The 26,140-nt window shown below is 43.3% G+C and overlaps 2 protein-coding genes across 14 annotated transcripts in view; one reads left to right on the top strand and one right to left on the bottom strand.

Annotated features, from left to right (window-relative positions):
• Nucleotides 1-26,140, top strand: part of PHTF1 (putative homeodomain transcription factor 1) — a 75,797-nt gene that overhangs the window by 35,536 nt on the left and 14,121 nt on the right. For 5 of the 11 annotated variants that reach the window (XM_084853483.1, XM_084853488.1, XM_084853482.1 and 2 more), the window contains 7 exons: nucleotides 312-440; nucleotides 1,586-1,858; nucleotides 2,367-2,498; nucleotides 2,685-2,771; nucleotides 11,022-11,177; nucleotides 12,404-12,499; nucleotides 12,641-12,766. In XM_084853483.1, the coding sequence (XP_084709609.1) occupies nucleotides 312-440; nucleotides 1,586-1,858; nucleotides 2,367-2,498; nucleotides 2,685-2,771; nucleotides 11,022-11,177; nucleotides 12,404-12,499; nucleotides 12,641-12,766 (999 nt within the window). Of the gene's footprint in view, nucleotides 1-311; nucleotides 441-1,585; nucleotides 1,859-2,366; nucleotides 2,499-2,684; nucleotides 2,772-11,021; nucleotides 11,178-12,403; nucleotides 12,508-12,640; nucleotides 12,888-13,544; nucleotides 15,119-26,140 lie in introns of those variants that run through there. The other 6 variants (XM_084853487.1, XM_084853485.1, XM_084853489.1 and 3 more) reach the window with 4 other exon arrangements.
• MAGI3 (membrane associated guanylate kinase, WW and PDZ domain containing 3) overlaps nucleotides 17,152-26,140 on the bottom strand; it is a 304,410-nt gene continuing 295,421 nt past the window's right edge. The window contains exons 21-22 of one of the 3 annotated variants that reach the window (XM_084853476.1): nucleotides 19,776-22,621; nucleotides 17,152-19,513 (exon numbers count right to left, since the gene is read on the bottom strand). In XM_084853476.1, the coding sequence (XP_084709602.1) occupies nucleotides 21,519-22,621 (1,103 nt within the window). In that variant the 3' untranslated portion in view covers nucleotides 17,152-19,513; nucleotides 19,776-21,518. Of the gene's footprint in view, nucleotides 19,514-19,775; nucleotides 22,622-26,140 lie in introns of those variants that run through there. The other 2 variants (XM_084853477.1, XM_084853478.1) reach the window with 2 other exon arrangements.

Here is a 26,140-nt window from a genome sequence, read left to right as displayed (position 1 = left end):
GATCATGGCTTCAGGAAAAAAAATAATGTATTGATAACTTGTTATTCTTAGAATTATCTAGCACTTCAATCTGCAAGATGTTAAAGTGGGCTATATTTTATTATAGACAGTACTGGCTCAGCAGGGTAAGAGGCTTGGGCCTAACATAGTATTCATGCTTTTTCAAATAGGGTCCATCTCCTGAACAGTATGGAGTCTTAATGGCAAAGTGTTTGCTAACATACTGGTAAAGCTGCTGTTTTGAAGCTCGTTCTCCCCATGTGAGAGGCAGATTTTCCAGAATGTGCCTCAAAATGCATTTTCTTCCTCAGAATCACTTGTTCTGGCTGCAGAACACGAGCCCTGCCTCTACCAAAGTCAGTGCTCTCATCTGGGAGGGGAATGAGTGTAAGAAGGTAGACATGTCTGTGCTGGAGATCAGTGGAATCATCATGAGTAAGGTAAGGGTTATGTGCATTAAGTGTACTTTAAAGGCAAAACAATGACGTTTCTCTGCATCTTAGAGCAGTCAGAAGATACTATTGTTCTATGCATAAGCAAACGTTGCTACTAGCCATCCCACATCTCAGCATCCTCTTGCTGAAACACGGCAAATAAGAGCATGGGACAGGGACTAGTATAGTTTTCCTGAGGCTTTAGTAGACTGCACAGATGCTGATATTGGTGAAATGTGGAGTGTTTTCCAAAACTAGTGGAAAATGTTTTCCTTTGTGTCAATGTATTTGGCATGCATAGATTCTTATTTATTTTTTTAATTTATTAAATTTATTAATCACCCATCTGGCTGGTCAGTCAGCCACTCTGGGCGATGTACAAAGCATATAATACAACAGTTTAAAACAATAAAATTCTACAATAAAAACATTTTCTAAAATACCCTAACCCACGCCAAATGCCTGCCTGAATAACCACGTTTTTAATGCATGGCGGAAGCTCATTAAAGAGGGGGCATGGCGGAGTTCCCTAAGGAGGGAGTTTCACAGAGTGGGGGCCACCACAGAAAAGGCCCCCTCCCTCGTCCCACCAGTCTAGCTGTCCTGGCTGATGGGACAGAGAGAAGGCCATCCGAGGCTGATCTTGTTAAGCGGCCTGTCTGGTGTTGCTGGAGGCGCTCCTTAAGATAGGCTGGGCCGGAACCGTATAGGGTTTTAAAGGTCAAAACCAACACCTTGAATTTGGCCTGGAAAACAACTGGTAACCAGTGCAACTCCTTCAGCAGCTTCTTACTATCTATGCGTTGTATCCAATGGTGTCTTTCTGCTCCATCGGTAGAACCAGGTAGGGGGCAATTTCCTCTCTCTGCTGTAGCCCCTCCCCACGCACCCTCAAGTCCTGTTTCACTAGTGCAATTTTAGATTTAACCCTATATGAAACATTTAGTGACTCAAGGTGAATATATAATCTCTGAAAATGTGATTTTCCCTTTCACTACATTATTTTAAGAATTTCTGTTGATATATAATATGCTTTATAGTGGAGTTTGCTGAACTGAAAGGGGTGGGGGTTTTCTGTGTTACTTGATGAACACATCATTAAATGTTACCTGCAATCTGTGTAATTTTGCTTTTGCTTTCCTAACCAATAGGTCAATGCCTATCAACAAGGAGCTGGTTACCAGTGGCTGGGAAATATTGTTACCATTGGTTTAGCCTTCCTTCCCTTCCTCTTTCGACTCTTCCACTCAAAGACCCTGGAGCAGCTGTGGTCCCTTTCTATAAAAGAACTTTTATATAACTTTTGTGGGGCTCCCACAATCCCCCCTGTTGTTATCCTTGCAATCATTATCTTTCTTGAGCGTTTGTGCCTCACCTGGATGTTTTTCTTCATGATGTGTGTTGCAGAGAGAACATATAAACAGGTTGGTCTGAAAAATCAGGATTAAAATGTTATGGGGCAGTCACATAATTATGTATTTATTTGATTTGTACCCTGCCTTTCTACCAAGAAAAATGCCACTCAAGGTGGTCACTAAAAGCACTATCCCATGTCTCCACTTCCTCTCTCCTAGGTAATGTATATAACCACAAAATGAGTGCGCCTACGAGATCTGTGTTGAACTAAAAGTAAAGCAGTTAAACCACTGTTGCATTGTCCCTGGGCCATGGAGCTCTGCTGACTTTTTAAAAACATTTTTTTACATTTATATCCCACCTTTCCTCCAAGAGCTAAAGGTGTTCTACATGATCCTCCCCCTATTTTTATCCTCACAACAACCCTATGAGGTAGGTTAGGCTGAGCGGTAGTGACTTGGAGGTGGTGGTGGGGCACCATCTGATGCTCTGAATTAGGCAGCAACATGTCTTGGGCTGGCCCTGGTGACAGCAATGTGCACTTTGCTATGATTGACACTGATTTTTCTTCTGCAGCGATTTTTGTTTGCTAAACTTTTTAGCCATATTACCTCTGCTCGGAAAGCCAGGAAGTATGAAATCCCTCATTTCAGACTCAAGAAGGTGGAAAACATTAAGATCTGGTTATCGCTTCGCTCCTACCTAAAGGTGAGCATAAGCTAAAAGCACTGACACCTCAACCTAAAGCAGAAGATTCAGATTGTAGACAGGGTCTCAGGCTACTGTATGATTTAGGACATAAGATGTTGCAGCATGTATCACTTGCTCTCTGTGGTCATTTCTTGTGTACACCTGCATTTTCTGTGCTCTAATTCAACATGTTTGTCTTGGCAGAGGCGAGGCCCACAGCGATCTGTTGATGTAGTTGTATCTTCCATCTTCTTACTGGCTCTTTCCATTGCTTTCATATGCTGTGCACAGGTGAGAGCGCAAGTATTATTTGCAGAGATAACGCTTACCATCAAACATTGTTTCACTTATTAGAGTAGGATTCAAACATTCAAGACTGGGGTGATGCAGTTCTCATCTGAGGAATGTTCCAGCTACGTTTTCACATGGGAGAGTTGTTTGAGAGTCTCTGGGTGAAAACAACAACAACCATATTAAAAGGCTTCTAGTCTAATTTTCTCTGGGATTTGGTACATTATCCACATGGGATGCATTTTTTTTTTTTTACAGAGGAATGCTTTTTCAAATAACACTGTACATGAAAACTGATATGCTTGCATTTCCACTCAGTTAAACAACAACATTCTGTTACTCACTGAGCGGCACTTATCTGTATCCTGCCAAGTAGCAGTTTTCCTTGTGGCAGGTTTTTCTCTCACACGGTGGAATGCACTTTATAGTGGCTGCTCTATATGCACTGATGGAGAAGCACTCACCCAGCCAGTTGTTCTTAAAATGTAGGTGCTTTTATATAATGCAACCTGATCTAAATAACACTATTGAAAAGGCAGAGTCTATAATTAGTTGTGATAAGATCAGCATGCTGCTTCCTTAATACTCTTTATTTCACAACTGTGTTTTCCCTGGACAAATCAGTCGATTGGCAAAGACAGGTGGCTACCTGTAACAGTAGTTCTTCAAGTGATCATCTATGCATTCACACATATGGGTTCTGCACCTGCGCGGCGCCTCAATTTGGGAAACTTCCATAGCTGAGGAGTTTTGGCAGGAACCCTTCCCCCACCGTCCCAGTGCATATGCCCTAGCAGGTTTTCACGTATTCCCTTTGTTCCTTGAGACCAACGTTGTAGCTTGGAACTAAGAAATACTTTCAGTACCCAACATCGAACTCAAGTATGACACCAAAGAGGGGGCGGTGGGTGGGTTGTGTGAATGCACAGATGACCATTCAAAGAATTACAGTTACGGGTAGCAACCTGTCTTTCTCCTTCGTGGTCTTTGTGCATCGCACATATGGGCAAGTAGCAAACTAACTTACAAGGTGTTGAAAGGTCATGTTGTCCGAGGTGACCTGGACCAGTCTGCCTACCAGGTGCAGCTTGAACGCCGAAGGGCCTTTTTCACTGCCCTGAGCAATAGGACGTTGATATGCAGTTTCACGTCCATAGCCAACCATTGTCCATGGACTGTGAGGCCTGAGCAATGAGCTCCCCATGTCGAGAGCAATGCATCTGTAGTCACTACTTGGAAGGAAGGGCATGACATCTGATAAATAAGCTGGCACTGTCCACCATCAGAAGGAGTCCCTGATGCAGCTGGGTCTAATGGGCTTCCCACTTGGTACTGAAGTTGCATATGAACCAGTTCTGGAGAGGACTCATATGCAAACAAGTGTAATGAACGACGGATGTCGTCGCAGCCATCAGACCCAGTAGGTGCTGCGTCCTGAATGCCAAGGTGGACTTGTGATGAATGAACTCCACGGCCAGCAAAGTCATTACCTCCATTTGATCTGGAGGAAGAAAGTGTCAGGGTGGAAACAGCCCAGAGAGCCTCAGAGCACTTTGGATTTTGAGGAGGAACAGCAATCCGTGGGAGGGGAGCAGCTCATCCCTCAAAGGCTCAGCACCTGGCAGAGATTCCTCCTGCCAGCATTCCTAAGATAGATAGTGACCCTGGCAGTGAGGGAGTGTGGGAGGGGGGCTTCTTAGATGCTCGACGCAGACACAAAGAGCAATGAGCGATGGAGGGCGCAGAAAGGAGGCGTAGCGCCCGTTTGGCGCGCAAGCAATGGCCGCTTCCCATGGACCCAAGGGAAAGAGGGAGGATCTCTCCCTAGCCCATAAGTTCTGGGTCTTCAAGTGACTCTCTTTCAAATGGGGATCAACTGCCTACTTGAAGCTTAGGCCACTCTGCTGTTCCTTGCTTTAGTCGCTGGTGAATAGCATCTGAAAGAGTAATTAAGTTGTAAAAGGATTAAAGCTTTGAAAAGAAATCCTTTCGTCTGTGTCTTGAGTTGGCTATTGGAATCTACTGAGAGAGGCCGCCAAGGCACTCCTGACAGAAAGGCTCTGCCTGCTCTGGAGTTCAGCAACTCTGGAGTCCAATAATCTGAAGACTTTGGGTAGGCTGTAGATGAGACTCCTCCAGATTGAGGCAAAGTCCTAGGCACCGAAGGAGATTGCAGGTCACCTCTATCGACCAGAGAAGACAGTTTCATGTCAATGTCACCAACAAGCAGTCATCCATGTATGGGTATACCTCAACCCCCAGCATCCACAGACCTCCATGCACTTAGTGAATACTCTCAAAGCAGTGGCGAGGCCAAAGGGTAGCACCCAGAACTGGTAGGTATCGGTATTGATGGCAAAGCGGAAGTAGCATTGGTGCGACTCCTATATGGTGATGTGAAAGTAAGCGTCCTTGAGGCTGATAGAGGCAAACCAATCTCCTCGGGAGAGGAGAGGAAGAAGAGACGCCAGAGAAACCATACGGAACTTTCTGGGTGAAATATACAGGTTTAACTCTTAGAGGTCCAGGATCAGCCGAAGTTCTCCATCCTTCTTTGGTACCATGAAGTACCTCAAGTAGAACCTGTCATGGAGTTGTTATGCGGAACAGGTCTGATGGCTCCCTTCCAGAGAAGTGTGTCAACCTCTTGGTGGAGAACAGGTGACAGAGCCGGGACTGTCACAGTACTGAGCAGAGGGAGGGTATCAAACTTGATCCTGTAGCCCCTCTGTACAATGGAAAGCACCCAGGAGTCTGTGGTGATGTTGGTCCAGGTAGAGAAAATGGACAGAGCAGTGCCGGAAATGGGAGGTGGGGGGCTGAGCCTCTGGATGAAGAGAAAGGGGGAGACAGTCAAAGGCGCCGCCTATTTCCTCTGGTACCCTTCTGGTGGAAGGAATGGTACTTCGATGCCGAGTAGGGCTTCTTGGAATGCGAAGGCTGATGTTCAGAGCCTTCTGAGACAGTCACGCTGACCTGAACCACATGTCGTCAAAGTACAATGGAGTTCACCTGGAGTTGGCATCTAGAGATGTAATATTTCCAGAAATTTTTAGGCCATGGAAAAAAATGTGTTTTAGGGGAGGGGGAGTCAGAAAAAAACTGAAATTTTGGGAAAAATTGAAAATACTTATTTTTGTTCATTTTGAAAAGTTGTCTCTAGTGGTACTGTCAGTCCCATGCCTATGCCATAGGAACCAGGCTACTGAGTTTCTTTTAGGTAGAGAGGGTTTGTTCTAGTGGCAGCAGTTAAAAAGTTTGATAGCTGAGGCAGCACTCTTTAGTAGTGAGGTCTAATTGAAAGCTTTAGTAAAAACTGTGGCAGTGAGTTCTATAGACCTGCCTCAAAATTAATTTAAAAGAAAGAAACATAAGTGGGATAACCTACATGCTGTTCTTTTGCATCTGATGACAGGAGCTGGATAACCTAGTGCTTTTTTCACATGGGGGGTTTAGATTAGAACTACATTAGATTAGAACTACATTAATTGACTGCTGCAGCATCTAACCAGAACAAGTCCAGAAACACAGGACTCTATAGAACAAAACCCAAGCCGTCACTATATCATAATGATGGAAGTAGCTCCCTCCTGAACCTCAGGAATGAGAAATGTCTCCTGTGGTTCAGGAGGTCTTGAAACTGTAGCTGATAGCTGGGTTCGGAACTGAGGAGGTGCCCAATCTGGAAGTCTCTCCTGTGGCAAGTATAGGTGGTGGCCATAAGGATCTGTGGCCCTCTGCTCATCCCAGTCTCGTGGTCTCCTGTATGGGAAGTCTCAATGGTAGTATCGGCCCCGCTCTGAAACTCGAAACCCGGAGCGCTCTTGCAGTCACTTGTCGAATCTAGGGGGCTGACTCTGCCTGACGGATGCAACCAAGAAGAGGGAGTCAGGAGAACCTGTGCATGTATTTTGGGATCTGTGTCCCCAGATGGGGAATGGGGAAAATGAGGTGGTCGAGCAGGAGGTTCAGGCAGGGAAAAGTCCCAGATCTCACCCTCTGAAGTAGACGTAATCGGAATTGGGTCTGATCTCAGTGTTGGTATCGCCATCAGGATAGGTGAAAGAAGCCTTGGTGGAGCAGTGGGTACCACCCTCAGGTCACCAGTCAATCCAGAGGCCTCACTGGAGTGTCAGCAACGACTGTCAGTGTTGGAGACTTAAGCTGATCCCGAGGTGGGGAGTGTGGCCTGACTCCATCCCGAAGGGAGCCTGATCATCTCTTTAACAGCTTTTTCTTTTTTATTTCGAAAGAAGATTGACCTGTTTGCTTTGGCATTTTGGCCTTTTTTGTCAACTTCTTGGGAAACGAAAGCACCCGCCCTGCAGCAGGGGGCTTAGTCTCACTCGGGGAAACTTGTGTGGGACATTGGTGAGGGGAGATAACCCCCAACATCTGGTTTTGAGGGGTTTTTCAACAACCCTGCTGTCATGGTCAGATCAGTTCCTTGCCAGGTTTGGTTTGGTGGTAGCAGATCCTCCCTGCAGGTGTGGGGGACCGATTAAGATGGACTGATGGAACCAGATGGATTCCTGAATGCTCTGGGAGATTTTCCTGCTGATAGAGCTGGTGATTTGGTCAAGACCTTGGTCTCACTATGGAATAGTGAGATGGGAATGGCCATCGATACAACCGCTCCCAAGCGCTCACTCCAGTGCTGTGGAGCCTATAATTCACCTTGGTTTACAGAAGATCTACAGGTAATGAAACAGCTGGACGATGGCTAGAGTGCAGGTGGTGCAGGTCTCAGAGTGAGTACGATCGAAGATTGGCAAAGACTCTTGGTTGTGTTTTCTTGTTGCTCCTCCTGGATCTTTCAGAAGCTTTTGATACCACTGATCATGATATCTCACTGGATCGGCTCTGTGAGGTGGGAGTTGGGGGCATTGTGTTACAGCGGTTCCGCTCCTCTCTGCAGGGCTGATTCCAGAGTAGGATTGGGGATTCCATGGCTATTAGGCTGTAGGGTGCCAGAGGAATCTATTCTATCCCCCATGCTGTTCAACATCTATATGAAGCCATTGTGTGAGGTCATTAGGAGTTTCGGGGAGAGGTGTCACGAGTACGCTGATGGTGCTCAGCTCTACTTCTCCTTGTCGTTGGAGGAGTGGTGAAGGACCATTGCCTGGAGGCTGTAATGGGCTGGATGAGGGCCAATACACTGAAGCTAAATCCTGACAAGACAGAAGCCCTGTGGATTTGTGGTTCCTGAATCTGGGAATTGGTTAAGTGACCTGTCCCGGATGGGGTTGCACCCCCCCCCCCCAAGGAGCAGGTGCATCACTTGGGAGTACTTCTAGATTTGTTTGTGTCACTGGAGCCCTAGGTGTACTCCGTGGCCTGGAGTACTTGGGGCCAGCTTCGGCTGATCCACCAGTTACAGCCTTTCCTAGACAGGGATAACCTAACCACAGTAGTGCACATGCTGGTGACTTCCCGATTAGACTACTGCATTGCACTTTATGTGGGGTTGCCCTTGAAGATGACTCAGAAGTTGTGGCTAGTGCAAAATGCAGCAGCTAGACTGTTGACTGGAAAATCACAGAAAGATCATATAGCACCAGTTTTAAAGGACTGGCTGCCAATACGTTTCCAGTTGGAATTCAAGGTGCTGGTGGTGCCATTCAAAGCTCTAATCAGCTTCGGACCTTGATATTTGAGGGAGCGCCTCTCCCTATATATGCCTGTCCGAGGATTAAGATCTGTTGGAGGGGCTCTCCTCTGTGTCCCACCAGTGTGAGACATACACTATGATGGGATGTGGAAGGGTGCCTTCTCTGCTGTGGCACCCCGGTTGTGGAATGCCCTCCCTTTGGAGGCCTGATTGATGCAGACATTGGTTTCATTTCGCCGCCAAGTTAAAACATGGCTTTTCACCAAAACCTCTGAGGGCTAATTAAATTCCCTAAAGTTGCACACTGTTTTAACTGTTTTATTGTTTTAGATTTTCTAATTGGTATTAGCTTGTTTAATGGCTTAATATGCTTTTAGCTGTTTAAATTATCATTTTATACCGTTTAAATTTATTTTATCTGTACGCTGCCCTGAGATCTTAATGATACAGAGCGGGATACAAATGTTTTAAATAAATAAATAAATAAATAAATAAAATAAACACTTGTACAGGCATAGGCAAGGCAGGTATATTGCCGGCTGGGGGTTAGAGACCTGAGCCATTGGTGGGTCTGTAACTGACTCAAGTGCTTTCTTCTAAAGCGTGGCTTTTAGCCGATCAGCACAATTTTGCCGAGCCTGTTTTGAGAATGCCTGGCAATAAGGACAAGTCTCAACAATGTGTCCTTTGCCGAGACAGAAAAGACAAAGCGAGTGGCTGCCTGATGGCGGTAGCTTGCTCCCACAATAGGAGCACTTTCTAAACACAAGGGCCATCGCAGGATCATGAAACACAAAATAAATAACACAGATGATAAAGACAGCAATATATAAAGAGGGAGAGAAAGGGAGAATAAAACCTCAACTTTTTAACAACTTTTTGCCTTCAGACAAACTGAAAGCAAGAGAAGTTCCCAGACGAGGCTACCACAATGGCAGCTGAAATAGAACTGAGAGAATAAGCAGGACCCCGCTGGGGACATGTGCGCTGGGACGGTGGGTGAAGGTTTCTCACCAAAACTCCAGCTATAGAAATTCCTCAAATTGAGGCTCCGCACGGGTGCAGAGCCTATATGTGTGATGCTCAGAGACCACACAGAAGAAACCAAACGTTGTTAAGACACACCAGTTTCTGTAGTTAACAAGGTTTTTGTTTTGCTGTTATCATATTTTGTATTGTTGGCATTTTATCCTTTTTTGTAAATCACTTCAAGGACTGCTTTTGGTTTTGTGAAACAATCATAAACTAAACAAATTAGTGTATGAGCCATCTAGCTAGGACACTTCCAATTGTATTAGTTTTTTTCTTTTCCAATAGTTTAGGTTCTTAGTCACAGTTTGGTAGACTGGAAAGAATTTCCTAGTGTAAGATACATGCATGGTATACAGGTACAAACCTGCAGCCCCCAGGGTCCTAGAAAAGAATCCTAGTTACATGGCTGTTCTGCCTCTGCTGAGCTGTCTGCTGTAATGCACGCTTAGTGCTGTTGGGAGACATGCTTTAGCAGTCCACACGAGTCCTTGTTTTTGTTGGCCAAACTGAGAAAGTTGGATCCAGACCTCAGGTGCAATCCTGTATCATCTGCCCTTGATACTCATAAGCCTCCAAACTCAGAGGCTGACTAGCATCCAGTGCAGAGCGGGAGGTGCGGCGGAAGCGATCGTTTCCTCTGCTGGGCCTCTTGCTGTACATTTCAGCTAGACAGGCTTTTTCTCCCGTCTAGCTGAGGCGTCGCAGAGTGGGAGGGAAGGAGACTGGACCGACCTGGGGATACTGCACAAGCCGGTGTCTCCCCTCCCCTCCTATGGGAATGCCCCCTTTACCTCCTCTCTGAGGTCACTTTTGCTGCCTCGGAGAGGCAGCCAGCACAGTCCTTTCCGTGCTGGCTGCAATGGGGAGGGGGCCAGGCGCTTGGATTCTTGGGCCTGAGGTCGGAGTGCTGTTTCTGAGCTTGGATTCAGGAATCAAAAATATCTTATGCCCCCTGCAGACACTGTGTAGGGGCCATAGGATTGCTCCCTTCATCCATTGAAGTCAAAGGGACTTCTGTTAGATTAGACATAACTAACTTAAGCCCTATTGATTTCAAGGTATCTAAGCATGACAAAGTCTGGATCCAAGCCAGAGTAGTTAAGGGGCATATTGTAGTCTTGTGTTAAACTTCTCTGAGTGGAACTATGCATTATAAGATAAATGTGGGAGCAGAGATTTGTATGAGAGAAATGGAAGGTTGGGGAAGGGATACTTAATCCCTTCCCCACCCACTGATTCTCCTCTGCAATCGTGTGCCCCAGGCCACAGAAAAATGAACTACAAAGAGCTGCTGGGGGAGGGGGGGACTTTGGCAAGTGAGAGAAGGGTAAAGAGCCCCTCTTCCCACCTGCCAGTTCTTCCTACAGCTCCTCTCTCCTCCATTTCTGTTACCTCAGCTAACATGGGTTTGCCAAAGTAAACTATAGTTCCGCTCCTATGACTTTTGTGTGCACAGGACAGAGGTTTTCTTGCTATGCAGGGTACATAATGGCATTGTGAAGAAATCATTCATGCGTCTTCTGTGTTGTAGCAGAACAAATTACAGATAGTAAGAGGGAACATTCCACTCTATTTGCTGATTTTTGATGTGTTCTTTTTCATAGGTTTTAAAAGGTCACAAGACATTCTTGAATGCAGCTTACAACTGGGAATTCCTAATCTGGGAAACAGCCCTGCTCCTCTTCTTGTTGCGTTTGGCATCCCTGGGCTCTGAAACCAACAAGAAATATAGTAATATTTCAATCCTGCTCACTGAACAGGTATTTTGCATTATATGTACTACTCTTGTGACACATGGGGGTTTTGAGGGTTGTTTCCCCCTCAAACAAACCATGCTGCCTGGGCAGGTAGTTGGCTAAATGGCACCAGGCATGCACCACAGTTTAAACAAGCCACGTGGCTTGTTTAAGCTGCAGTGATCGTGCAAACTGGGGCATTCTGTTCTCTATCAATTTTAGATTATTCATTTAACTGGCCTGTTCAGTAGAAACTATTTGCCATTGTTAGTTTGCCATTTATGCCTGCAAGTATCCATAATCTGTCTTTTGATGGTAAACATCCCTCCACCATTCACAGGATGATATATTGAACAGTGTGTATATAGATGTTGAATTTATAAATGTTAGTCTTGAAGAACAGGCTTGTTTTCAAACCAGGTGCTCAGACAAATGTCAGGGTTGTTTTATGCACCTCTACAATTTTAATGTGCAAGTATGAGATTTTGTAACACATTTATTTTTAAAAAAATAAAGCATGTTTTAAACTTTGCAGACAAACTAGAGTATGTGCAGGTGCTGTTTGATGAAAACTGAAGGCAGAGAGGAGAAGCTGTGCTGAGCAATTACTCTTTAAGTGGGGGCCTTCAATCTCCTACATAACTCCTTGTATTCTTCCCCCTCCACCCCCCAGCTACTACCCTACTCCTTGTAGAACAGGGAATGCGCACAGCTGTGGCAAGTTCTCATGACCATCTTTGCCAAACCATTCTTTAGAAATGTGGGCTCCTGCAAGTCCTTCCTGTGCTGGCTAGGCTAGGCTGAAGCACTTGTCCATTCATCTGTCCAGGATTTATTTGGAAACCTGCGTTCCAGGGTTTGTCACCATTCTCTGTCATATACATTGAGCTATGTTGCTAGTAATGGACGAGCCAAACATTTACATTTCCTCCCTTTTTTGTGATAAGATACATATTTGCTGACTCATCTTTTGGAACACAGGCAAGTAGATAATTTGTTTTTTGATATGTATTTTTAGCCATTTGTTGTTTTATTTAAGCTCCTTGCGGGGACCATGTTTTGTTCAAGGGTCAAGGAAAAAGACAAGCATTGAGTTTCTCTGGTTAATGTTTTCTGCAGCTTAAGTCTATGCTAGCTTTACAGGAAGATAAAGTTGATTTTGCCACGGCTGAACATGCCTATTGTCCCTATAGGGCAGACTTGGAGTACTGTGTGATCTTAGTAAATGTTTTTAAACATCTGCATTACAGATAAACTTATATTTAAAGATGGAGAAGAAGCCAAACAAGAAAGAACAGCTCACTCTGGTTAACAATGTCCTAAAACTATCTACAAAACTCTTGAAGGTGAGCGGGTAAGAAAAATGTGTAACTCTTTGCAGCAGTTTGCTTATTAATAACTGGTGTGTTGCTAAAAAGATGTTGGCAATTTCATTACTATGAGGAAGAAGCAAGATTGCCACATTAAGTTCCATTTTCTTATTGCAGGAGTTAGATACACCATTTAGACTGTATGGCCTGACAATGAACCCCTTAATCTACAACATTACACGTGTGGTGATCCTGTCTGCAGTCTCTGGTGTTATAAGTGATCTTCTGGGATTCAATATCAGAGTAAGTACCGATGCATGTCTTCGGGGGCTGTGGATATTTTTCTGAAAACAGACAAGTGGTGTGCATATTTTGTCAATTCAAACAGACTGCTGTAGAATGAGTGAAAATCACCTGTTGTATACAGGAGCATCTCATATATAATATCCCGTTGGAGTAGACTAGAAACGTGTTGCTTGCTTGTTCTGTTCATTAAAGAACCAATTTTCCACTTTCCATAAATGCTGAAGAACATAGATGTATTTCTTTTTCTACTCAGTGGCTGCGGACAATTGCGGGGGTGAAAGAAGCCATCGTGGCTTCTTCCCCTGCACGGGCTGTGTGCGTGACCATGATTTGCCCAATTACCCACTATGCAGCGTGGATTGCCTTATTGTCCAAACTTGGTACAGTGTGCGGCAGGGGTGGCTTCTATCACCACAACCCCTGCCACAAGCCATGGGATGTGGCATAGGTAAGAAGCCACCCCCACTGTGCCAGCTTCGGAAGACATGGCAATCTGCACTCCATTGTGGGGAATTATGCAAATTGTGGTCACATGTGCGGCATATGCAGGGGTGGGGGAAGAAGCCACAATGGCATCTTTTGCCCCTGTGATTGTCTGAACCTGGTCTTTGTGCGTGTGGCCTGCATATAGTAGATCAGGAAAAGAAGACACCCCCTCACCCCCAAGGGACTGCTCTGGACATCCTAAGACTGGCAATGGGTTGTTGTATAGGTTTCACTTTTGCTTTTTCTTCTGCTAGTAAAGTCTACTTTCTCAATATAATTAATTTTTCAGTTGTGGAAAATCAAACCATGATGAAGGAGAAGTTAAGGCCCCTATCTAGGGCACAAGAATTAGCAGCAGTTCTACACAGGCTTTGTAGGGTAGTTGAAGGTGCCTTCCAGACTGTGCCAGTCCTCACATCAACTCAGACTTCATCTGTTCTTCGTATATTCTCGCAAGACTTCAGAATAAATTTATTCTCAATGAGCCCATGGCTTGAAGAAATGGTTAAATAAACCTTAGTAAATGAGCTTCTTAGAATAAAGTGACCTTAATGGGACAATCCTGCAACTCCCATGGAGTGCAGCAGTGGGAAATCAGGTATGGGTTGCAACGAAGTTTGGTTGTGTGGGCTGAAAAAAGCCAGTATTGTTCTGGTCTGAAAAGTCTTGCTAATTACAAATAGTCATTTGTAGCTGTAAGGGAAAATTAATGTGTGCTACAAACATGTTACATGCACGTTCTTTCAATTAGGTGGCTGGGCTAGTTGGTGCTTAAGTTCTGAGTTTAGACAGGTGCTTGTTTTAGCAGAGTCACCTTCTCCATGTTGCTGTTGACCTACTTTCAATTTTTCACTAGTGTCTCTGCTGAGAAGCCTTTTCTTGAATGGTGCCAGGCTTAGCAATAGAAGCTGCTGTGGGCCTTGCCTAGTGATGCTGATTTAGAAAAGAGAGAGAGAAAATGAAATGTATCTCCACAATAGGAGTATATCCTCTTCAGGCATTTGGCAGTTCAGGCTTCAGTTGCTTAGTAACACACAAACAGTACCAGAAGGTGGCTTACAGTAGGCCTGCCACACAATAGGGGAGAGGATTTTTTTTTTTTTTTATAATTAGCATTCTCCAAATAACTTATTATGTGAACTCAGCCCAATCTGTACAGGCAATGCAAGCTCTCCATGAGAGAATATAGCAGTGTTTATATGCTGCCAGAGAGCGAGAACAGATGTTTTACATCACTTGAAAGGCAATTAGAAAGTCAACTTTCTGCTGGGATACTTTACACCGCCCATTGCTGGCATTTAGCCCTGTGGAGACTGAGGTTGGCTCTGAAGACTTCCCTGCTGTAGGGGGCCTGTCGATAAAGTACTTTGCACACAAGCCTTCCCAAGTAGGATATTTATTAGGACTGTGGGCTGCTTCACACATGGACATTTCGTATAGATGTACTCTGTATACCATGTGTGAAAATCACATTATCATATATGCATGTCAAACCCACAGCAGCTTCCAAATGTATGTACATACAACAGGCCCATACTTGCATGGTTTCCTACCTGTGATGTAATTTTGTTCCCCAAAGTCCACATAGGGAAAAAGTGAAATAGTTCTAAAAGTGCTCGCTGAAAGGCGCTGAACATTTGGCTATCATCAGCATTGTATGCCATAGTTAGTTTCTCCTTCAGACTGTACTTGTTTTTAATCTTTAAACAGAGGCAATACCTCTAGAACATCCTAAGGAACATATAACACTTTTTTACAAAGCTATTTGTGTACTTGTAAACTGTTGGAGTTTAAGTACTGTCATACAAGTTTCTTGAACTACATGTTAGTAACATGGACAAATAAAATCAAGGTAGACATTGTGATGTCTTTACTGTGTTCTTTTCAAATGACCTATATTTACAGGTAAATGGAGCTGTTTTGAGGGTTGGCTTGTATACTTGCAGTAGTCATCTATCCACTTCTTGAGATATCCACTACAGCCCCAAGATCTTTTTCTTTGTCAGTCACCACCAGTTCGGATCCTATCAGCGCATATGTGAGGTTGGGAGGATTTTTTGCCCCCAAATGCCCCACCTTGTTCCAAGGTAAGTGTAAAACGATACACATTGGGACAAACATCCCAGCTTCATGTATATGCTGATGGGATCCGAGCTGATGGTGACTGACCAAGAAAAAAGATCTTGGGGCTGTAGTGGGTAGCTCAGTGAAAGTGCTGAGCCAGTGTGTGGCTGCTGTGAAAAATGGCAAATTCCACATTGAGCATAATTCTGGTAACCACACCTCACACAGGATCTTGTAGAGTTGGAAAAGATGCAGAAAAGGGCAGCCAACATGATCAGGGGGCTGACACAACTCCTCTATGAGGAAATATAACTGCTGGGACTGTTTAGAAAAAAGGTGATTATGGCAAGACATGATAGAGGTGTACAAAATTATGGATGGTGCAGAGAGTGTGGGTAGGGGGATGTTTTCCTCCCTTTCACAATACCAGAACCTGGACGTGGGGTCAGTGTAAGAAGCTGACTGGTGGGAGATTCAGGACAGATAAAAGGAAGTACTTCTTCACACAGCTCATAGGTAAACTACAGAATTCAGTTCCAGAAGATGTAGGTGATGGCCACCAATTTGGACAGCTTTAAACGGGGATTTGACAAATTCACGGAGGATGAGGCTATCACTGGTTACTAGTTACAATGGTGATATGTACCTCCAGTAACTGAGACAGTATGCCTCTGTGCAAGTTGCTGGGAAATACAAGCTGGGTGGGGTGTGTGCTGTTGCCCTCATGTCTTGCCACAGGCAGCTGGTTGGCCACTGTGGGAACAGAATGCTGGCTTTTGGTGTGATTCAGCATGACTCCTATGTTCTTATGTCCCCACACTGTGCCGACAGGTCTGAAGGGGGCTTCTACTTGCATTCGCTTGAGCCCAAGTAGAACCCTCCCTATGATCGTAATACTGCTGTGTGAGTGTGTACCCATGTTCAAGCAAATGTAAGTGAATGTTCCCCTTCAGATCTCGCTGCTCAGCACAAGGAGGTCAGATGTTGAGGGGATGAACGTGACCTCAGTGGTCTTCTCAGTGTATTTATATGGATCAATACATCCTATGACTGAAGAGGGCTTAAATCCTAAAATATTCCTGTGTGAGCAGCAGCATGAGAACTGCTGTAGAAGCTACCTATTTAGTACTTTGTGAATTCTTGCACATTTGTAGAACCGCACCAGCAACTATCTTCCTTCTGTTCATGATTCTTTAAATACAACCCAAAGTTTTATTGTATAGAACACCAACAAGTGCTGTCTTTATAAATGTATTTGAAGTACAGTAACCCAGAGGCCATGAACTAAAGTATCTTTTTAATGTATCTATATAAAAAATAATGAGCGATTTACAGGTCTTTCTAGTCAGAACCTCAGAGGTATATATATATATATAAAGGTGTGCTGTACAATATATAAACATTTACATCCAGTACAACCACAGGTTTCTCAACATTCCAAGGCCACATTGCCAAGTCATTTTATGCAGTTAAGTACAGGTACGAAGTCTCTGGACAGGAGGGCTCACATCAAACAAAGGACAACAAATTAGGTCACACCGTTAAATGGTTGAAAAGCATTTGGACAATGGTGACCGGCTGAAAAGTGGGAAAATAAACCATTTCAGTTTTACTAAGTCATCTTGCTATTTCTGCAGTTATCATTCAACACTATTCTGTGACACAGTGCAGAGAATCTTACTGAAAGGATGTTTCATGACGTTTGTCAAGGTATTAATTTACATAGGCTAATTCAAATATTAAATATTTTCACAGTAATGTTCTACAATATTTGCACATACTTCCTACAGCAACTTGAGTTCTTATATGAGGAGAGAGAGGGAGCGCAAATGATACACTTCAAAAAACGATTTTCAGATAATAAAAGTTTAACTAGACATGGTATTATTATTATTTTTAAACCACTTGATACCACATGCTGAGAACTGATCTGTTTTACCTCAGTAGCTTCACTCTAAAGTCATACTCAGGAAAACAAAGTCCAAGGAATATGGAGATTTTTAACTTCCTGTTCTGAACAGCAATTCCTTTGAGCCACATTACAAAGTGTTTTCAAAACTCAGGGGAATTAACAAGCAACAGCTTATGTTGCAAGGGTGGAAGAATGTCATTTAAAAAGAGTAAAAAGCTCTGCTGCATATGCACAAGCCCATGCAAATCTGTGAAGGACTTCAGGTTCAGAGTCAATATGCATACATTTTGCACAAGTTTTTTAAAAGGTAAACAAATGTTCCAACATGGTTTAAGTGAACATCACACCAGTATATAATCCTGGCTGCCACATAAGGAATAGCGCTTTACAGAACTAATAGGCAACCTTGCGTTCTTCAGCTTCCCACTTTCCCATAATATCTGCCGGCCAGCAGGCACACTTCTGAAGCTTTGTGTGCAGGTACTCTAAGCCATTCTGCTGTTGCTGCTCAGTGTGCTCTCTGCTATCACTGTCCTTGTGATGGTCAATCTGGGAGAAGGTGGGAAGGAAAGGGCCAATCAGCAACAGCCCTCTAGGGAACCTACTGTTTATTTAACAGGTGACTGGCACGCTGGCAAGCCAGACGAGACGCGAGTCAGTTGCTTGTGATCAAATTAGGCTAGCAGGATCTGCACAGGAGGAACAGCAACTGTCAGACAAAATCAGCACTAATAGCATCAAGCTACCATAATAACAATAGGTACACATCTTCAGAGAGAGTTCCTGAGTTCAATCCTGAATTCATGCCCCAGGCAGGCAGGCAGGCAGGATTATATGAGTTTCATTCCCCCTGCAATCACTGCCTACTTCAAGAATTCACAGGACTGCCAGTGTCCTGGACATCTGCATCAATCTGTTCACCAAACCTTTTATGGCTAGCTTTCTTGCATCACCAATCTGGACTTTAATGTAACAATAATCTTTTGGAAGTGACATCTCTAATGTCTTGCCTGCAGTTGTTACCAACCAGTGCCAACTTTAGCAGCTCTCCATAACAGGTCTGGGAAGTTTCATGCAAAACAAAAATGAACAGAGAAAATATAATTCTAAGTACAGACAATCATTTCAGAAAAGCAATGGGAATGACTTCCCCTTATTGTTACTGTCCCAGGCAGATGGCACAGTAACAATAATTGCATAACAACACATGCAAAGCTAGTCCCATACAAGTCAAAAGAGCAGTAAAACGGAGTACCAGATTAGAAGCTGCTTTTGTCTGGAGTGAAATTGATTAATGGAAGAAAGTGTCTTTAATATGTCAGAGAGCGGGCAGCCTCATCATTAGAAGAATTTTTTTTAAAAAAATGCCAGGACATTGCTGTGCAAGGAGTCGCCTCACACATTTTTTTCTTTAAGGGGCTAGGTATTAAATAATTCAGGGGTGTCGAGCTTCTGGCTCACCTAGGGTTCTAACCTTGATCTCTGGCTTCCCCATCAATCATTTTGTTGTTTCCCAACTTTTACACATCCCCCATCCCCATTCTAAAAGGTTGAAATGCCTCTCCTAAGGCTTAGTCATTGCCCCTGCCCCTTTTTCCTTTGATCCCATCCATCACTGCTTTAGCTTCTCTGAAACTGAATTCAGCCCTTGGGCTGAAAGAAGTTTTACAATGATGGGTAGGAACATAACCTTTGCTATTATAGAGGGGAAGGGAGAAAAGTGTTGCCAGTAGCATAGTTCTTAGAGGCAGTATCAACAATGAACCCTCAATACATGCACTTCTATTGTCACGCTGCTGGTTATCCTACTGGGAATTAGTATTGTCTTTTCCCAAAACTTGGAAGAAATCAAAACTTGCAAAAACGAATATCCAAACATTTTAGTAAGACAAACAAAAAATGAATGTATACATCACAGGCAAAGTTCTATTATAACAACTGCATTTGAGAAATTGTTGTCTGTACACAGCAAATGACTGAATGGGCAAAAAAGGGCTGGAAGAAAAACCAAAGGGCGAAGGAAAGAAAATAACCTTGAGAGGAGGAAGGAATAAAAGATGGGTAAACTGACCAGGTTGGATCCAGGATCTCCCTTCCACAAGAAGAAGGACCTTCAACAACTGGAAGGGCTCTGTTCATGGAAGTTGCCTCTGCTGGATTTTTGAGGATACCCCCCTCCTCTCACACTATAGTGCACCCCTTAAGAGAGTAAGGTTCTCCTTACTCTCAGACCTGGTTCACACAACATGACAGGCCACTATGGCTTAATTTACCCACGGGGGCTGTTGTGTTGTGCCAGGCAACCAAAGGCACCATTTTTGCATGGGTTCACAGGCGTCCGGCTTGCTGTGGCTTGTCGTGTCATGTGAACCCAGGTGGCAGAGATTGTTTGAGGGATAGACAACACTCAAATAGTCCATGGGCTGAGGATTGTCTAACTCTTAACCCCTGCCAGCTGGGTTTTCATGACACAAAGCCACAGCAAGCTGGGCAACCACAGCGGCCTGGCATGAAGCAACAGCCCCCATGGGTAAATTAAGCCACGGTAGGCTTTTGTGTTGCATGAATAGCCTCTCTGTGTAGCATTTTCAGGGGGATGGAGTGGCTGCTGTGGGAAGTAGGGAGTGGGGAAGTCCACTTCCACAAGCACAACTGATCCAGTGTAAATTTGGATCCAATCCATAGAAAATAACAAAAAGGGGAAGTCTGACAAATAAAAATGATGCCTGGGAGCAAGACTAGAAACCTGGAAGAAAGAAGACAAAGAAAATAAAGAGGAAGTTAAAATCATAACCTACACACTAATTTACTGTAATTTAGTTACCTATAGGGAAAGTTCACTGACAAGATTTGAAAAGCTTTTATTCAGGTTAATACAAAGGTCGACAAAAATATTTATTCTACTTTTGTTTTGCTATTTTGCAATAACCAAGGAACACTGGTCATCCAAGTTCATTCAAAGGAAATCAAATCCACTGCTAGAGTTATTTAAAATCCAAAGGATTTGTTTTCTTACAGCTTGGCATCTCCCCATCCCAACCCCAATTACCTACATGTCTGAGGTGCAAATGTGCTCCACTGTTAACATTCCTCACTATTACTATTTACACACATGCAGAAGCGAGAGAGAGAGAGAAATTTCATGGATGCTTTTTAAAATTGGACATTGTATGTACAAACATGAAAAGCAAAATATAACAGGCTTCTATATAAGCACAAGCAAGGCCAGTTTTTAAGATGTTGCCTTTGGTGGTTTGGTTCTGGTTTACTCTGCTTGCTAAGATTTAAGATCTTCAATTTTCAGGCAAGGCAGGAAATTTTCAAGTGTTTAGCCAGCATTAAGCAAAAAAACAACCAAACAACAGATGGGAGATTCTGACAAACAGCATGACAGAAAGCTTGGAAACATATGCACTCCCTGCATGTTTAATTTCTAATGTTAAAGTGTTCATTAAAAAAAAAAAAAGGATCAGGAAATAATTTTATAGCAACCCTGAAATCACTTATTTTCATGCAGTTTCACTGAAATTGATAGAATGCTCTGTTGCAAGTGATTTCAGAAGTCCTCAACTTTCAGATTTAAGTTTGTATCATGTGTTAAAGTTGGCATCAACAATGCAAACCAAATTATCAAAGAGCAAAATGACAATCTACCATACATTATAAATAAAGTGTACTGGTCCTGTTTGAAGTTATTTTTCTGGTATTGACCTGTTTGGGGAGGGGAAGAAGAGCTTTGTGAAGGCTTTTGGGATGTGTTTGCTCCCTCACTCCACTGATCCAAGAGAACCAAGCCCACCCATCTTCTTGCTTGAGCAGTGAGAACTCAGAAGTATTCCCTATGTAAGCATGCAGCATGCCTGAATAAACACTCATTTTTAAACAAAATCCTTTTCTGTGGCAGTGGAAAATGCAGGAGAAGATTCAACAGGATACAGTAGATAACTTGGCACGAGAACAAGTAAAAGTCATGATTACACTAATAATAGGCATTGAATAATTTTGTTCATTAACCCACAATACTATCAGAAAGCCTTAGCAGTGCAACATCAGGAGCAGCAGGACACCACCTTCAAAGGGAACAAAAGGACAGCAGCTTTTGAAGAGAATTTCTCGTATGCAATCCAAAAGGTCCTTCATGCAACCTAATTATGATCAAATCAAATGTACTTTCCATTCTGTCAATCACAGTGTCTGGAAAAAAAATGACAGTTTTGTGAAAAGAAAAACTGTTTAAATAACCACATTAGAAACCTGATTAAATATGTTCTAAAAAACGTTTGTCAGTCAAACCCGTTTATCAGTCGAACCTGTTGCTTTTGTGACTCTACTTGTACTTGGTACCTTCCAAGGTCCAGGAGTTACTGTTTTCTTCTCTGGAGATCGGCTCTCAGATCTGAAAATTCCATCCTCTTTGGTTTTATCGGTTGGCTCCAAGTCATTGTCTCTGAATTTGTTCAGAACAGGCTCTTCTGCCTTGAGTCTAGTGTTTTTATCTCCAGAAAGCCGTGAATTTTCAGGAAGACCTGCCATTTTGAACTGATTAGAGCTTTTCATTTTCTCATCTTCCAATGCTTTCTTCCTACGTTCATTAGTCTTGGGAAGCGGAACAGATTGCTCCCCTGACTTGGCATGTGTTGTCTCTGAAGGGCGTTTCTCATCCTTCCCAGATGTGTTTTGCTTTGTGACTTCCTTCATGGCTCCTAATTTCACTTTTTCACCTTTTAGCAACACAGTACTGTTTTTATCAGCAGCAGGTGTTCTAATATGAAATTCTGTTAACTGTTCTGTGTTCAGTTTATCTTTGCTTCTCTCTCTCTTTGGATATTTCTGCGGACTGGCAGATCTACCTCTCTTTTCCATGGCAGGGACCTTTCCAGTATCTGCATTTTCAGAGGTTCCCAGGTGCTTGCTTTCATGCCTTCTGGAACTCTGTGGTTGGACTAAGCAACCCTTGTATGTGTTTTTAGGTTCACCCTTTCTAGGGCTGTTGCATGGTGCTTGATTATGGCCTCTGAAAGTACTATTGCTCAACTTTTGTGGACTAGCTGATCTGCCTCTGCTGGTTGCATTGCCCGTTGCTAACTCTGCAGTACTCTGCACCACTTTATTACTTGGACTGGAGGGATGGTCCCCTTTGTTCACATTCCTTTGTGTGGAAGTTGTATTCTTTATTTCCAGGTGGTTTTCCATTAAAGTGCTTTTCTTTTCAGGCACAGTGTTCTTCAGTTCTTCCAGTTTCTCAGACATCTGAACTTTCATTAAAGCTTCTTCTGATCCTGGCAAATGAGATGCTTCAGATGTGGAAGCAGAATGTGAGGATGAGGGAAGTGGTGTCTGTTCACCATGTGTTACACTTGAGGATGTTGGATTAAAACTATCCAGATCACCTACGTCAAAACAAGGAGAGATATACAGCTGAGCAACAAAGATGCATTAACAACACTTAACGTTCTTCCCAATTTAAGGCTAAGCTATGTAGAAACATAACAAAATTCATACTATAGGAAACCAACTTAAGTTTTTATATAGCATGACAAAAAAGGATGTTTACAGACTTTAAGCCATGCATTATTTTACTAATTACTGTATCTAATTAATACTGCATAACCCCGTGTGCATACCACTCCCTCTCTTTGGCAAACCTGTTCTCTGCATGTGCTCAACTCCCCATCACCATGAATTCTTTGAAATTACATTAACCTAACTCATTTTCCAGTCAATTCCAACCCCATCCTTTCTACATGATAATTAAAAGGATAGAAGCTTTCTTCCTCTTGCAGCTGGTAATCTTATTCTCATCACAGCTCTTGGACCTATGTTGCCTTACATACCCATCAGTCCTGTTTCTAGCTCTCAAAACCCCAGCCACACACAGCCAATCAAGTCCAAAAGGTTTGCACCAGGCCACAAATTCCTAATTGAAGTGGGCAGCTGGGCTAAGCAAAGGGCAGCTGCCAAATGTTCAGCAGTTTTATCCACTATCCTCTCTTATATTGTTGTTGAGGGAGGTAAGAAATGGGGCATGGCAGACATCCTATCATTTACATTTTTAAGTTTCATCCAATGCCTGTAGGAAAATTTGTGTATGAAGTTTGCAAAATGGGCTCAGTAAACAAAAAGGAGACAAAGTCTCAAAACAGTGCAGGGGATATGTAAGGAACTTTAATCAAAGACACAAAGTGCCTAATGCATTTCTTCCTAAGAAACAAATAACATAACCAACTACAATATTTCAAAAAGGCATCACATCTCTAATTTAGATTAGAGGCAAAGAATATAACTAGAATCAAAGAATCACAGAATAGTAGGGTTGGAAGGGGCCTACAAGACCATCGAGTCCAACCCCCTGCTCAATGCAGGAATCCAAGTCAGAGCATCCCTGACAGATGGCTGTCCAGCCTCATCTTGAATGCCTCCAGTGTGGGAGAGCCCAGCATCTCCCTGGGTAATTGGTTCCATTGTCGTATTGCTCTACAGTCAGGACGTTTTTCCTGATGTTCAGCCAGAATCTGGCTTCCTGTCACTTGAGCCCATTATTCCGTGTCCTGCATTCTGGGATGATCGAGAAAAGTTCCTGGCCTTCCTCTCTGTGGCAACCTTTCAAGTATTTGAAGAGCACTATTATATCTCCCCTCAGTCTTCTTAAGGCTAAACATGCCCAGTTCTTTCAGTCTCTCCTCATACGGCTTTGTTTCCAGTCCCCTGATCATTTTCGTTGCCCTCCTCTGAACCCTCTCCAGTTTGTTAAAGTGTGGTGCCCAGAACTGGACACAGTACTCCAGATGAGGCCTAACCAGTGCTGAGTAAAGGGGAACTACTACTTCATGTGATTTGGAAGCTATACTTCTATTAATGCAGCCCAAAATAGCATTTGCCTTTTTTTTGCAGCCACATCACATTGTTGACTCATATTCAGCTTGTGATCGACAACAATTGCAAGATCCTTCTCGCTTGTAGTATTGTTGAGCCAAGTATCCCCCATCTTGTAACAAGGCATTTGGTTTCTTTTTCCTAGGTGCAGAACTTGACATTTATTCCTATTAAACAATTTCAAAGTTTTATCTAGCCTACTTTTACCTAGTTTGCTAATCAGGATATCATGGGGCACTTTGTTGAAAGCTTTGCTGAAGTTGAGATATATTATGTCCACAGCATTCCCACAGTCCAAAAGGGAGGTGACCTGATCAAAAAATGAGATCAGGTTAGTCTGGCAGGATTTGTTCCTGACAAATCCATGTTGGCTTCGAGTGATCGCTGCATTGTTTTCAAGGTGCTTACAGATGGATTGCTTTATGATCTGCTCCAGAATTTCCCCAGGGATTGATATCAGACTTACTGGTCTGTAGTTCCCAGGTTCCTCCTTTTTGCCCTTTTTGAAGATAGGGACAACATTAGCCCTCCTCCAGTCCTCCGGCACTTCACCCGTCCTCCATGATTTCTCAAAGGGAATAGACAGTGGTTGTGAGAGTTCTTCTGCCAGTTCCTTTATTACTCAGGGATGCAATTCATCTGGCCCTGGAGATTTGAACTCATTCAAAGTAATTAGGTGTTCTTTGACCTAATTAGGTGCTCCTTGGCCTATCGATCTCAAGCTGTAATCCTGCCCCTTCAGCCTGTACTTCACCTTTGCCAGGGGGGTCATAGACCCTCTTTCGGGAAAAGACTGAGCCAAAGTAGGAATTGAGCACCTCTGCCTTTTCTTTGTCATCTGTTATCATTTTGCCATCCTTATTTAATAGTTGAACCACCATTTCTTTCCTCTGTCTTTTACTACGCATGTATCTGAAGAAAGCCTTTTTGTTGCTTTTAGCATCCCTCGCTGACTTCAGCTTGTTCTCAGCTTTAGCATTCCTGACGCCATCCCTGCAAGTCTGTGCGACCTACTTGTACTCTTCCTTTGTTGCTTGTCCTTCCTTCCACTTCTATATGTGTCTTTTTTTGTTTTCAGGACATCTCTAAGCTTTTTGTGAAGTCACACTGGCTTCTTCTGTTGTCTTCTGCCTTTTCTTCTTGTTGGAATTGTTTGTAATTGTGCCTTTAGAATTTCATTTTTTAAAAACTCCCACCCATCTTGGACCCTTTGTCTCATTAGAGTCGCTTGCCATGGGACCTCACTTCTCATTGTTCTGAGTTTATTAAAATTGGCTTTCCTAAAATCCAGGATACGCGTTTGGCTACACTTGGCTTTTGCTTCCTTTAGAACCAAGAACTCAAGTATAACATGGTTACTTTCCCCCAGAGTTTCCATAACTGCTACTTTATCCACTAAGTCATCGCTCTTGATTAGGATCAAGTCAAGGATAGCCGATCCTCTAGTTCCTTCCTCTACTTTCTGTAGGAGGAAGTTATCAGCAACACAAGTCAGGAATTTCTTGGAGGGGCCATGTTTTGCAGAATTTGTCTCCCAACAAATATCAGGGAAATTGAAGTCCCCCATTACTACTACCTCATGCTTCCTTGAAACACTGGCTATTTGCTTTTCAAAAGTTTCATCCTCGTCTTCTCCTTGACTGGGTGGCCGATATTAGAGTCCGACCATCAGGTTCCTTTTATTCTTTGCTCCGTTTATTTTAAACCAGATGCTCTCGATGGGGCTACCAAGCTCATCCTCCTGTATTTCTGTGCAGAGATACGTATTTTTAACATACAGTGCAACCCCACCTCCCTTTCTGTTCCTCCTGTTCTTTTTGAACAAGTTATATCCTTCAATTGCTGCATTCCAGTCATGGGAGTCATCCCACCAAGTTTCAGTTACACCTATAAAGTCATAATTTCCCTCCTGTATTAAGAGTTCAAGTTTGTTCTGTTTGTTTCCCATACCCTGGGCATTAGTGTATAGACATCGAAGACCATGTGGTTTATAGTCTGGCTTTCTTCCTACATGTTTCTGAAGACTATTATTGGGC

This window comes from Heloderma suspectum, chromosome 4, assembly GCF_057233095.1.
Source record: "Heloderma suspectum isolate Gila_16-S chromosome 4, 16-S_ref, whole genome shotgun sequence".
NCBI classification, from domain to species: domain Eukaryota; kingdom Metazoa; phylum Chordata; class Lepidosauria; order Squamata; family Helodermatidae; genus Heloderma; species Heloderma suspectum.
Note: the sequence above shows the minus strand (reverse complement) of the source record. Positions and strands in the feature narration are given on the sequence as shown.